Raw genomic sequence first — 12,233 nt, 5'->3', positions numbered from 1 at the left:
AGATGACAGTGAAGAGGTAGGTGCTAGACAATAGACATAGTATATTGTACCTCTTTCTGTCACTTGGTTCTGCTGAGTATTACGAACAAAATCACAGTCTGTAATACCGTTCCGATCAACACGCCCACCCAAATCCCCTTTAGCCCATACAGGATCAACAGATTGCCTTCGAGGAAGGAAGGCCATCAAATACGCAACAGCAGCATCACATCGTACAGGCCTATCTTACTGTTGCATTGAGCTTCAGCTTGAAGCCAAACACAGTCGCAGGGGCAGGCCGATGAGTCGTGTTCTCTGCGAAATGCAGAGGCAGATTCTGTTAGAAACAAATGGGTAGTTAGTGAACACATGTACAAAAATATCTAAGACATGTGTTGTCATTTGATGTGCCAGTGTCACCCCTTGACGGTTGGACCTCTCCTGCTCCTTTTGAGATCCAACAAAATTGCAGTAATTGATTCTTTCGTAAACTAAACAAGGTACAACCTCATTCGTGATTGTCGTTATAACCTAATAGACCCAAAATCCACCAAAATCGTTAACTACTGCTCAACATTATACGCAGTTGCTGACCTCTATGGCCTTGACAAAGCAATCTAACTAAGTGGGAAAAGGTGGCTTTAGAATGCTGAGTTTACCTTAAAGCCCTCATTCTTCATCTTCACAGAGTCCCTCTTCATCTTCCCAACCCCCACGGTGGCACACTGGCGTCTGGCTTCCCCACTCGGTTGCTCCCCGCCTCCCTGCCTCCCATGACCCAACAGATAATAGGCCAAGGCCAGCGCTGAGCCCCGGTGGTTGTGACCTGCGTGCTGAGCCCCTGTTGCCGATGGATGATTCATCTTCACTTGATGCGGTCGACGGTTGTACGGTAGCGTGGCCCCGGCGGGCTACTCCTGTGGTGCGCCCTTCGGCCAGATCCATCAACCCGCAGCCTCCTCCCTGGTTGATTAGGCCACTCTGCAAGATAATTGGTTAAATAGAGGGAAGATGAGCATAACTGGGCGGAGGTCACAGATCAGTGAAATGCAGCCGCCGACGAGGTAGGTTAATCTAGGAGTGTGTGCTCTAGATCCTACGCTCAGCATCCACACACAGGCTCAAACGCGCGCGCGCGCGAGGGGGGGGGGGGATGCAGTGGGGAAGGGGCAAGGGCATCGTCTCCGGTGGGCGCCATGGATCCCTCACTGTGGCGCCATGGATGGGGCACGATTGCGAGATGCGGGGATTGGGGGGGCGGAGGGCGAGGGCAGATGACCCCGCTGGTGCCGATGACGACTCGAGCTCCATGCGGGGTGCAGACGCGCCGTTGCAGAGGTCGACGACGCGAGGGGCGACAGGCAGGCGATCGTCCAGGGCATATCGTCTACCCCAACGACAACACCTTCCCCTGCACCTTGCGACGTCGAGCCGCCTCCTCCGCGCCAGCTTTGGGGAGACCGTGGAACAACATCGTCACCCCAACTTCGAGGTTGGCTCGGAGGAGAGCGCGTAGGTGGTCGAGGCCATCTCTAGTGGTGCCTTGCTGCTCCCAAATCCTAACGCTGGAGGGGGGTGACGATACGGATCGAAGGGCACGGTCGTGGGGATGAAGACGCGGTGGAGGTCGTGGCGGGCGTCGAGCAGGACGACGAGGACGGGGGTGGGGATGACGACACGGCGGAGGTCGCGAACGCCGACCGAAGACAGCTTGGGCTCCATGCCGCACCGGTGGATAGGGATTGAGGGGAGCGTGCCGCGTTTGCCGACCCTGCACCGGTGGATATGGATTGAGGGGAGTGGGGCTGGGGACTACGACGGGCATCACGCTGGCGGGGAAGAGACGCCTATGACGGGGCGGGGTGAGGATGGGGGCGTAGCAGCCCTGGATTGCCCGCGAGGGGGCGAGGGTGCCGGGGGCGGGTGCCAATCTCGCAGCGGCGAGGGGCGAGGCCCATCGAGTTTGAGCGGGGCGAGCCCGAGGATGGCAGACGCGGAGGATCCCTGAATGGCGCCTTCCATTCACGGAGAGCGAGCGCGGAGGCGAGGATGTCGGGGGCGGGCGCCGCTGCGAGATTGGCGGGGGAAGGGTGAGGGCGGAACCATGGTGATGCCGGTGGACGCCCTCGCTATCAACATATAGAGTAGTAGGGAATACATATCTACGTATATTAGGAACAACTATATTAGTTCAAACAAAAGGAAACATTCATTTAGTTGGTTAGAGAGGTGCACCTGTGCGTCTAAACCTTCCCACCATGATCAAACCACAGTGTAGCCAAGTTTTGGATCATTTTTCATCTCAACCCAGTCAGGCACGGTGGGCTTTAGCAGGCCGCGGGCTGGCCCGACACAAAATACATGAGATTATACTTGAAAAGAAATATTATACGATGAATGGTAGTATAATCAACTAGTAGATCTTTGTAACTATTTATACGAAAATAAATGTTTGAGATGGTATTATTGCAAAGCACACTGTTTACCGTCCCAAAAATGCAATTGTCTCGGCCCAGAGCAAGCCCATAGTTAGGCCCTGTTTGGGAGAGCTTCACTTCAAGAATTTCAATTTTGTTCGAACTTCTTCAACCCAAACAGGTCCAGCTCCACGAGCTTTAGTTTTAAAAAAATCGAAACTAGAGGCCCGTTTCATGAAATTCATGAAGCTCCTTAGAGGGTGCTTCAAAAACACTGTTTTTATATCTCCTCATAAAGCTGTACGAAAATTACCCACCATGCCACTGGTTACGCAACATACAATTTCCGTTCTCTCTGGCGACAACCCACTAATCATCAAGGGTAATCAAGGAAACCCACACAAATCAATTGTACTATAGAAGTTGGAGTCCATATACAAACCAAACGCTCCTGGAACTCACCTTAACAATTTGCTGGAGCTGTTTTATAGTGAAACTGGAAAACCAAAGCTGAAGTTTTTGAAGTGAAGCTCTCCCAAACAGGGCCTTAATTCCAGCCAACAATTGACTAGGCCTAACACACAATATGGTCCTACTGCGATCCTTCCATTTCCCTGGGAAATAAATTGCCACGAAATTTAAACACCAACCTCTGATTTCCTCTCCTCCGTGTCGCCGGCCACCCACTGATCCATCCACTCGCCCCAATGGATCACGCCGCCGAGCACCTCGACCCCACCGCCCCGGCACCCTCGTCCGCCTCCTCCTCTGCTGCCGTCGCGGAGGTAAATGCGTGGCTGGCCTCCCTCGCCGCGGATGTGGGAGGGCGAGGCGGTGGCGGAGGTGCGGCGGCGGAGCTGTCGCTGGGTCCCGACCCCACACCGCGCGGGGTGGCCTACCTCCGCGCGCTGGCCTCTGCTTCGCAGGGGCGGTCCCGCGCTGCCGGAATCGCGGCTGCGGGGCTGCGTGCGCAGGCGGCCGAGTACCGCGCCGAGGCGGCGCGGTTGCGGGAGGCTCTCGAGCGGGCGGGGCTCGCGAGGGACGCACTCCCACCACCTGCAGCCGCGGCGGCACGAGCCGTTGCTGCAGTCGCTAACCTCCTCGCCATCCGTGACACCGAGATGAGCAGGTGACTCGTTGCGCTAGGGTTCCGCGAGTATCGCATTATCGAAACGACATAGCTCATCTTCTCCCTGAGAGACACAATAAGTGATAGATCTGTATTTCTGACGGGTACATATGTTCAGTGTTTGGAATTTTATTACTGCCATTGCATCAATGATGAATCTTGATTTTTTTAGAGTTTTAGGGCCATGCCTCGTCTTTCATAAAGTTCAAAAGACACAATTCAGATTACAGTGCAGGGTTTAAGCCAATCATTTGGAATCCAGAACGAAACCCAACAAAGGGCTGCCTTACAACCATGACAAACATTTGTTACAACCATTTGTTACAGGAAACCACATCATTACTCAATCTTCTACACCCTCTAGCTTCTGATCAACATAAATTAACAAAATCGACTGGGGACACTCTGCTATTTTTGCATATATGTTTGGTTTGGTTCCACACTAAATTGAGATTAAACTAACATGACTTCATGGAACTCGAAGCAAAAATCTAAATTGGCAAACATGTAATACTATGTGCTCAATGTTGTATATACAAGAAATTTCTCTGAATATGTGTATTGGACGGATCTGATTTTGTTATTTGCTCATAAACTCGAGGAAGCTAGTTATAACTACTGGAGACACTCTGCCTTTTGCATTTATGTTTGGTTTGGATCCACACTAAATTGAGACTAAGCTAACATGATTTCATGGAAGTCAAAGTAAAAATCTAAATTGGCAAACATGCAAAACTATGCCCTCAATGTCGTATATGCAATAAATTTTCTGAAGGCATGCATTGGATCTGATTTTGTTACTTTGTCATAAACTCCGAGGAAGCTAGTTACTTTTTGGTGTTTGGGTGGTATAGGAACTGTTACACTATTCTATTTTGTTTGGCATTTTTTTACTAGTTTCTAAAAGATTTGTCATGCAGCTTTGTAGTGGCAAGTGCAGACTTGTCTCTGAGGCGAGCAGAGGTGGAGGAGAAGAGGGACAAAGTGCATAAGGAGTCCAAGGCACTACTTGACTACACACGGAAGGCCATAAACAAGCTTACTGAGCTGAAGAAGTGAGTGAAAACCTGTTCACTTCATATCTAGAGTGCTCACTAGCTAGTTACTAATGATTGTCACCTAGTTTAATGTGTCAAACATGATAAGTACTTGTGTTGTTTCTAGGATGCTGGAGAAATTTAAGAATGATGTGGAGAAGCAACAAGTGGAGCAAATGACTGATTGGCAAACAAAGCTTGTTATGATGGACTCCAAGGAACGGCAATATATCCTCCAAGTCTCAAATTATAAGGTGAATAGCATTTTGCATGATTTATATTAGGGGTTAGCTTTTGGTTGTGCTTCCAGTTTTTTATTTTGACATGCTAGGTGTGGACGACAATCCCCAAACAAACTTGTGCTGATATTTTTCACCGGTAAAGAAACCTATTTTTTGCTAGAAACTGCCAACTATTGCAATTTTGCAATAACTAGCTATCAGTTTCATGCAATGGTTGATTATTAGGTACAGTAATTATAATATATGATTGTTGAACAGAATGTGCGACACCCAAATCATCTCAGTTAGGGTACTTCTGGATTTTAAGAAGCTTTGATAGACTTACCACAACTGTTATGCAATTATGTAGCCTGTCTTTCTGTTGAACTTTGTGTTTCAGCAAGTGTTGTTAGTTTAAATATACCTTTGCTGGATTTGTTTCCTTAGCACCGTATAACTGCTAACTTTATAATTCTTGGCTCTATGAGCAGTTGAGCATATCCATCGAATATAGACATGATGATCTAGAGATGTATACATTTGGCTGGGTTGTTGGACACAGGAATAATAAGCATAATAGGTATAGGTTGTGATGCTTTGAAATAATTATACACTTTTACTATTCCTCCATTACCTGTTTTCAATACCGTGACTGATTATGTATAGCAAGCGACGAACAAAGTCGTAACCGTGAATTAAAAAAAATCTGACATCAAGATCTGATATTGTTACTACAAAAACGTTTTTACCACCATTTTTTAGCTGATGTTGTATTCGTTTGTCATTCTTACCAAACGATGTTTGGCTCTTTGTGGTCCAAGTTGTGTGCTATTTGATAAAAAAATGAGACCAACCTAAGGAGTAACTAGGTGCCATTTTATTAAGAAGAAAATAGGCACCCAAATTTGCCTTGAGGAAGACTTGAACTTGGGTGATCTAGGCATTCATCCACACCCTTGACTAACTGACTAGCTCAGCTTACTGCCTTCCTTGCTATTTGATACACACTGTTCTCTGATTAGCTAATTGCTTCGACGCCTGACAGATTTGTTGTCTTCCTATCTTTGTCAGGCAATGCTTAATCGAGTGGGTTATACGCCAGAGATCAATCATGGTGTGTTGATGGAAATGGCTGAGCATAAGAAGGATCTCGAGAGGAAGACTAAACCCATAGCTGACACATTAAGGAGCTACCAGGATTTACCTCCAGTATGTTTTTTAGCTTTTGTTTCCTTGTTTTTATGATGAAATCCATTACTAATTATCGGTTACTTTGTCAATTTGTAATCAGGATAAAGCTTTAGCTGCACTAGCTATAGAGGACAAAAAGAGGCAGTATGCAGCCGCAGAGAAGTACCTAGAAGATGTGTTGCAATCTGCTCTAACCACAAGTGGCCTATAATGTGCATAGTTTTGTTTGCTGTGTCTTATATGTTGCCATCGATTGAAGGTGAAATGGTAATTAACTTCCTTGTAATTTGTGACTTTGTTAAATAATTGTGTAACATCTCTATCTTCGCCATAGAAATTAAGTTCTGTCGCAGTAATGATCTTAGCGACAACCAAGACACTCGCCAGAGATCTTGGCCTGCTGTGTATGTGTGTGTGATGCCTTGATGTGATTTTGGATGACTAGTTTGTCTAGAGATGAGCTGTGCGATGTTTTAGTGGACATACATACAGTTGTGATATAGTATGGATGTTATTGTTTCTCTTTCCTTTCATGCATTCTACCATATACATACCAAATTTCATTCAAGTATTGAAACAAAACCCAATTACTGAATTTAATACTTTGTATTTTGTGATTTATGTATGATTAAGATATTGTTTTTGTTAAAATAGTGGACTGTGGGATGAGGGCAATACATCTTTCGGTGGCATTAGATATTTAGGGGGTGTTTGGTTCCACCCAATTAAAGTTTAGTCTCTGTCATGAATGATAAATACAGGTATTAAATAGTCTAATTATAAAACTAATTACACATATAAAGATTAAAAAACAAGACAAGTTTATTAAACCTAATTAAGCCTATATTTAGTACTTATAATTGATATTCGAACATTTACGTGACGCGAACTACTTTAGTCAAGAGAATCAAACACCCCTTAGAGCTAGTTTAGAAACTTAAATCTCCTCTGTGGTTTCCGGGGACTGAGGGGGATCTAATTTCCTTCTCAATCTCTGAGAATCAATCTCTGAGAATCCTGAAGGGGATTTAAGTTTTCAAACTAACTCTTAGTTCTAATATTGAATCTCTTAATGCTCTAGCCAAGAGATACGCTATTTACCAGACTTTGGCTATACTTATGGAAGGCAGACAGATTAAGGATAAACGCGCCATATATTCCTGGGCAGATTTTTGAAGAGGCTGCAAATGATTGCTTGATATGTCTACTTTGTCCAATATAATGCTAGCATGTTTCATTTTTTCTTAATGCTATGAGAAATTTGTATTCTTTTTTTTCCTTTCACATTATGTTTTTTCTACAGGACATTGTTTGATGTGTATAATTTATTTTTACATTGTTGCATTGCATGGCAACAGTTTCTTAGAATTATATTTTCAATGCAGGAAGCAGATCGATGGTATCCTACAAATGTGAAGACGAAATCCTACGAGTGCGAGCTCTACTATATGTATAAATTGTGATGCACATCTTGTTTAAATGTTCTGATAACGCTATTCTACCCCTTGGTGCTAACAGATGTTCCTTGTCTTGCCTTACCCTGTTTCCTGTAAACTGTAAATATAATAGTGAAGAAAATGTCTACTTGACTGTAAAATATATTTTCATTTGCAGTCTTGTTTCCTGTAAAAACGGTTCACATTCTCTTAAGGGTACCGTAGAAAATTCCTTATATAATTAAAAGAATGTTGCCGAATCACTCAATAATCACCCCCAACACAACTCTAACATCCTCTCGATCGTTCTTCAGTTGCTGAAGCACACACTTCGCAGCTAATTAATGTACCTGGCACTCCCTCGGGAGGCCGTTCTTGTACCTCCTGGAGTCGGTGCAGTAATCGTATATCTTGTTACTGGAGTCCACCTGCGCCAGCTGCTGCTTCCGCGACTCGTCCAGCTGCTGGTCGAACCAGCCGGAGCCTGGGAGGCACAGAGGGGAGGCCATGAACGAGTTGCACGAGATGGCCCTGTAGTTCCGGAAGTACGCCGTGAAGGGCGCCTGCGACCAGTCGGTCTTGACCCGGCCGCCCTGCGTAGCCCACTCGTCGGCGTTCCAGATGGTGGCGTACACCCTCATCGGGTAGTAGTACGGGTACGGGGCGCCGTCTATCTGGTTGTTCTTGATCTGCCGGTACAGCTTGTCGTCCACAAGGAACCTGCATGCAGCTCAGAAATCAGAATATATATATACAGTCATTATATGATATATTGCATGGATAAATCTGAGACTTATTAGAGAAAGGGAGCTTACAAGATCCAATCTTTGTTCCAGATGATGGTGTACTTGTGGTAATCCTGAGTGGGGTCGAAGTCGAACTTGTACTGCTTCTCTCTGGCGCCCTGTCCTCTGGCGTACATGTTGGTGTGCATGGTGTAGGGTTGGCCACTGCTGTTGCCCAGGAACTCGATGTCGATCTCGTCGTGGAACTGCCACGGGTTCTCGGTTATCATCTGTACACGCGTCACCAGATCAATCACGGCACAAGCTAGTAGCGGTGGTGTGGCTATACGGCAAGAACAGTTTATCTGTTCAATTATTTCATCATCCTCAGAGATGTATATATATGCTTACATAGAACGTGGTAACGGTGCCGGCCGAGTTCCCAGGGACGAGCTTGATCTCGATGTCAACCCTGCAGAACTGGCACGTCTTCTTGGAGCGGAACGCGGAGCTCGTCGAGCGGTCAAGAGCCAGCGCGATGGCCTGCTGGCCGCTGCCGTCGGTGACGACCTTCGCGTTGCCCCACATTATCTCGAGGTCGTCGGTCATGTTGCCGGCGACATGGTGCTGGGTGATACTGATGGCTAGGGTGACGTAGATAGCCGCCAGGGAGGCTAGGAGCTGATGAGCCCTACTAGCCTGCCCCATGGCTGTGAGTTGCTGAGTGGGTAGTGTGTGAGGACGCTTTCGTTTGATCCAAGTGATGCTAATAACTTATATATATAGCTTCAGATCGAGAGGAGGAGGAAGTAGAGATTAGGGTCCTGTGTAGCGCAAACAAGATCTAGCTAACCTAGCTGGGACCTGGGACTGGGATAGCTATAGCATAGCTACTTTGATTATTCTCTTAAGATCTAAGAAAAATTTGAGAGAATCGCCATCTAGCTAGTTGGTGAGTAAGTGGGTGTATATAAAAAAGTTTATCATGATTTCAATTAAAGCGAGAGAGATCATGAGAGTTGACTAATTGGTTCGAGGGATCTTATGCATGGAGCACCAATCTGTGAGCCGCCCCATGCACTGTGTGGCTTCTGACAGACGTAGTAGTAGTTGATTCTTCAGCAAGTTGAATACTTGAGGACGATTATGTGCGGATCAGTCGACAAGTTCTGAGACGAAACCTTATTCTGAGAAGAGGGTTTAATTTCAGCCAGCGTCGTCGTTGTGGCCAGTTTGCCTTGGTTCTTCGATCGGCGTGCAGATCCGCGCGCGGAGAGTCAAATATGTGCTCTGAAGTTTCACCGCAGAATTCAGACATCCAAGTTTCTAGCTGATTTACGTTTGTGCGTGTCTCCAGTGTTCAGTGCTACCTTTTCTTTTTGATGGCATGGTCTAAAACTACTAGCTCGTACTGAAATGGCACGAGCACGAGACATTCTAGCTGGCCTTGAGACGATGCATGCTCCTGTTAATGCTTGAAATAAGTTACTCTTTGTTTTACATGCATGCATTACCGAAAATAACTTCTTTACCGAGTGTCTGAAGCACTCGGCAAAGCTAGAAAAACGCTCGGCGAAGACTTTATCGAGTGTGACACTCGGCAAAGAAAGCTCAGCGAACTGTACATCGGCAACGACTTCTCGAATACTTTTTACTGAGTGTCAACCGGTACTCGGCAAAGAAAAGTCACCGTCACGACGACGGGTAACGGCGACGGAGCCTGTGCCGAGTGTCCACTGTACCGACACTCGGCAAAGAGTTCCCCTTTGTCGAGCGTATTAGGTGACCCCTTTGCCGAGTGTACGCCTGTCGGCGTTTCGACCCCGGGGGTCCCTGGACCGACGAGTAAATTATCGCCGCGTGTCCCAGCCCAGATGGGTCGGCGCGAGACAGAGCACGAAGGGGGGGGGGGGGGGTGAGAAACAGCAAAAGGGGAAACCCGCGGTCTTCGTGTTGCCCTGCGTCCAGGTCGGGTGCGCTTGCAGTAGGGGGTTACAAGCGTCCACGTGGGAGAGTGAGAGAGAGACTGTCCGCCAGCCCATTCTCCCGCGCGGCCAACCTTCTCGTACGAGAGCCCTGGACCTTCCTTTTATAGGCGTAAGGAGAGGGCCCAGGTGTACAATGGGGGGGTGTAGCAGTGTGCTAACGTGTCTAGCAGAGAGGAGCTAGAGCCCTAAGTACATGCCGTCGTGGCAGCCGGAGAGGTTTTGGCGCCCTGTTCATGTGATGTCGTGGCCGTCGGAGGAGTGCTTGAGCCTTGTGGAAGTACAGCTGTCGAGGCTGTCGGATCCTTGCTGACGTCTCCTTGCTTCCGTAAGGGGCTGAGAGCCGCCGTCGTCATGGAGCACGCGGGGTGCCATCATTACTTGTTTACCGGGGCGAGCCAGATGGGACGCCGGTCTTGTTCCCCGTAGCCTGAGCTAGCTAGGGGTAGGGTAATGATGGCCTTCCCTGTGACGTGGCGGGTCCGAGCCTGAGGTCGGGCGAGGCGGAGTTCGTCTTCCGATGTCGAGGCTGAGTCCGACCCCTGGGGTCGGGCGAGGCGGAGTCCGTCTTCCAGGGTCGAGGCTGAGTCCGAGCCCTGGGGTCGGGCGAGGCGGAGTTCGTCTTCCGAGGCCGAGGCTGAGTCCGAGCCCTGGGGTCGGGCGAGGCGGAGTTCGTCTTCCGAGGCCGAGGCTGAGTCCGAGCCCTGAGGTCGGGCGAGGCGGAGTTCGTCTTCCGAGGCCGAGGCTGAGTCCGAGCCCTGGGGTCGGGCGAGGCAGAGTCCGTCTTCCGGGGTCGAGGCTGAGTCCGAGCCCTGGGTCGGGCGAGGCAGAGCTTCCCATGGCGCCCGAGGTTGGACTTAGCTGCTGTCAGCCTCACTCTGTCGAGTGGCACAGCAGTCGGAGCGGGGCAGGCGACACTGTTTTCCTGTCAGGTCGGTCAGTGGAGCGGCGAAGTGACTGCGGTCACTTCGGCTCTGTCGACTGAGGAGCGCGCGTCAGGATAAGGTGTCAGTCGATCCTTGCATTAAATGCTCATGCGATACGGTCGGTTGGCGTGGCAATCTGGCCAAGGTTGCTTCTCCGCGAAGCCTGCCTGAGCTGGGCCTCGGGCGAGTCGAAGGTGCGCCCGTTGCTTGAGGGGACCCTCGGGCGAGACGTGAATCCTTCGGGGTCGGCTGCCTTTGCCCGAGGCTGGGCTCGGGCGAGGCGAGATCATGTCCCTGGAGTGGACTGAGCCTTGACCTTAATCGCGCCCATCAGGCCTTTGCAGCTTTGTGCTGATGGGGGTTACCAGCTGAGATTAGGAGTCTTGGGGGTACCCCTAATTATGGTCCCCGACAGTAGCCCCCGAGCCTCGAAGGGAGTGTTGATACTCGCTTGGAGGCTTTTGTCGCACTTTTTTGCAAGGGGACCGACCTTTCTCGGTTGCGTTTCGTTCCGGTGGGTGCGCGCGAGCGCACCCGCCGGGTGTAGCCCCCGAGGCCTTGGAGGAGTGGTTTGACTCCTTTGAGGTCTTAGCGCGTTTCGTGATGCTTTAGCCAGTCTGGTTGTTCCCTCATGCGAACTGGCCGTAGCCCGGGTGCATAGTCGAGTTCCAAGTTCTCGGGCTGGTATGTTGACGTTGTCAACGGTTTGGCCGGAGCCAGGTTTGCGAGAGCAGCCCCCGAGCCTCTGCACAGAGCGAGAGGTCGGTCGAGGACAGACTCGCCTTTTTTCATATGCCCCTGCGTCGCCTTTCCGCAAGGAGGAGGGGGGAAAGCGCCATGTTTCCCTCGGAGTGCGCCGAACATGGTGTCTCCAGTGAGTTGCTAACGGGTGATCCGAGTGGACGCCCGTGCCCCGTTCGATAAGGGTCGGCTAGTGGCCCAGACGCGCGCTCCAAAAGTACATGCAGGTGATTTGCCGGACCCGGTCCCATTTGATAGGGTCTGAGGGCTCGATGCCTCCCTCTGATGGGATTCCGTTACAAAATCGCTCCCGCTGGTCTCGGAAATGTCCTAGGGTACCTCGGGAGCATAGCCCGAGCCTTGGTTGTGTATCGAACGTACCCAGAGTCATCCCTCGCTCTGCGTGCTCTGAGGCGGTTGTCGAACCCTTCGGGGCCAGCCTATGA

At 49.4% G+C, this 12,233-nt stretch overlaps 2 protein-coding genes across 3 annotated transcripts; one reads left to right on the top strand and one right to left on the bottom strand.

The window, feature by feature from the left end:
• The first annotated feature begins 2,998 nt into the window (after nucleotides 1–2,998).
• Nucleotides 2,999–7,673, top strand: LOC100277574 (AUGMIN subunit 1). Of its 2 annotated transcripts, XR_564958.4 has the most exons (6): nucleotides 2,999–3,525; nucleotides 4,446–4,580; nucleotides 4,690–4,816; nucleotides 5,855–5,992; nucleotides 6,075–6,241; nucleotides 7,360–7,673. XR_564958.4 is itself a non-coding variant. In NM_001151095.2 (5 exons), the coding sequence occupies exons 1-5, from the start codon at nucleotides 3,104–3,106 to the stop codon at nucleotides 6,183–6,185; spliced, it is 933 nt and encodes a 310-aa protein (NP_001144567.1). In that variant the 5' UTR covers nucleotides 3,007–3,103; the 3' UTR covers nucleotides 6,186–6,495. The 2 variants fall into 2 exon arrangements, 1 of the variants encoding a protein (NP_001144567.1); NM_001151095.2 differs by lacking the exon at nucleotides 7,360–7,673 and having other exon boundaries at nucleotides 3,007–3,525; nucleotides 6,075–6,495.
• On the bottom strand, nucleotides 7,555–8,913 carry LOC103653389 (xyloglucan endotransglucosylase/hydrolase protein 24). Its single transcript, XM_008680309.3, has 3 exons — nucleotides 8,547–8,913; nucleotides 8,226–8,425; nucleotides 7,555–8,130 (listed from the first exon to the last, which is right to left on the bottom strand). Exons 1-3 carry the CDS (start codon nucleotides 8,841–8,843, stop codon nucleotides 7,752–7,754), a joined length of 876 nt encoding a protein of 291 aa, XP_008678531.1. The 5' UTR covers nucleotides 8,844–8,913; the 3' UTR covers nucleotides 7,555–7,751.
• Between the last annotated feature and the right edge of the window lie 3,320 nt (nucleotides 8,914–12,233).

The sequence above is a fragment of the Zea mays genome, chromosome 4, assembly GCF_902167145.1.
Source record: "Zea mays cultivar B73 chromosome 4, Zm-B73-REFERENCE-NAM-5.0, whole genome shotgun sequence".
In the NCBI taxonomy this organism is placed as follows: domain Eukaryota; kingdom Viridiplantae; phylum Streptophyta; class Magnoliopsida; order Poales; family Poaceae; genus Zea; species Zea mays.
Note: the sequence above shows the minus strand (reverse complement) of the source record. Positions and strands in the feature narration are given on the sequence as shown.

What these genes read in the sequence shown, in the direction of transcription:
- LOC100277574 (NM_001151095.2), top strand. Translation starts at nt 3,104, where the DNA reads ATGGATCACGCCGCCGAGCACCTCGACCCCACCGCCCCGGCACCCTCG. An exon ending in CGTGACACCGAGATGAGCAG is followed by an intron (nt 3,526 to 4,445) that starts GTGACTCGTTGC and finishes TTTGTCATGCAG; the next exon opens with CTTTGTAGTGGCAAGTGCAG. An exon ending in TCCAAGTCTCAAATTATAAG is followed by an intron (nt 4,817 to 5,854) that starts GTGAATAGCATT and finishes TATCTTTGTCAG; the next exon opens with GCAATGCTTAATCGAGTGGG.
- LOC103653389 (XM_008680309.3), bottom strand. Translation starts at nt 8,843, where the DNA reads ATGGGGCAGGCTAGTAGGGCTCATCAGCTCCTAGCCTCCCTGGCGGCT. An exon ending in GCACCGTTACCACGTTCTAT is followed by an intron (nt 8,426 to 8,546) that starts GTAAGCATATAT and finishes ACGCGTGTACAG; the next exon opens with ATGATAACCGAGAACCCGTG. An exon ending in TGGAACAAAGATTGGATCTT is followed by an intron (nt 8,131 to 8,225) that starts GTAAGCTCCCTT and finishes AGCTGCATGCAG; the next exon opens with GTTCCTTGTGGACGACAAGC.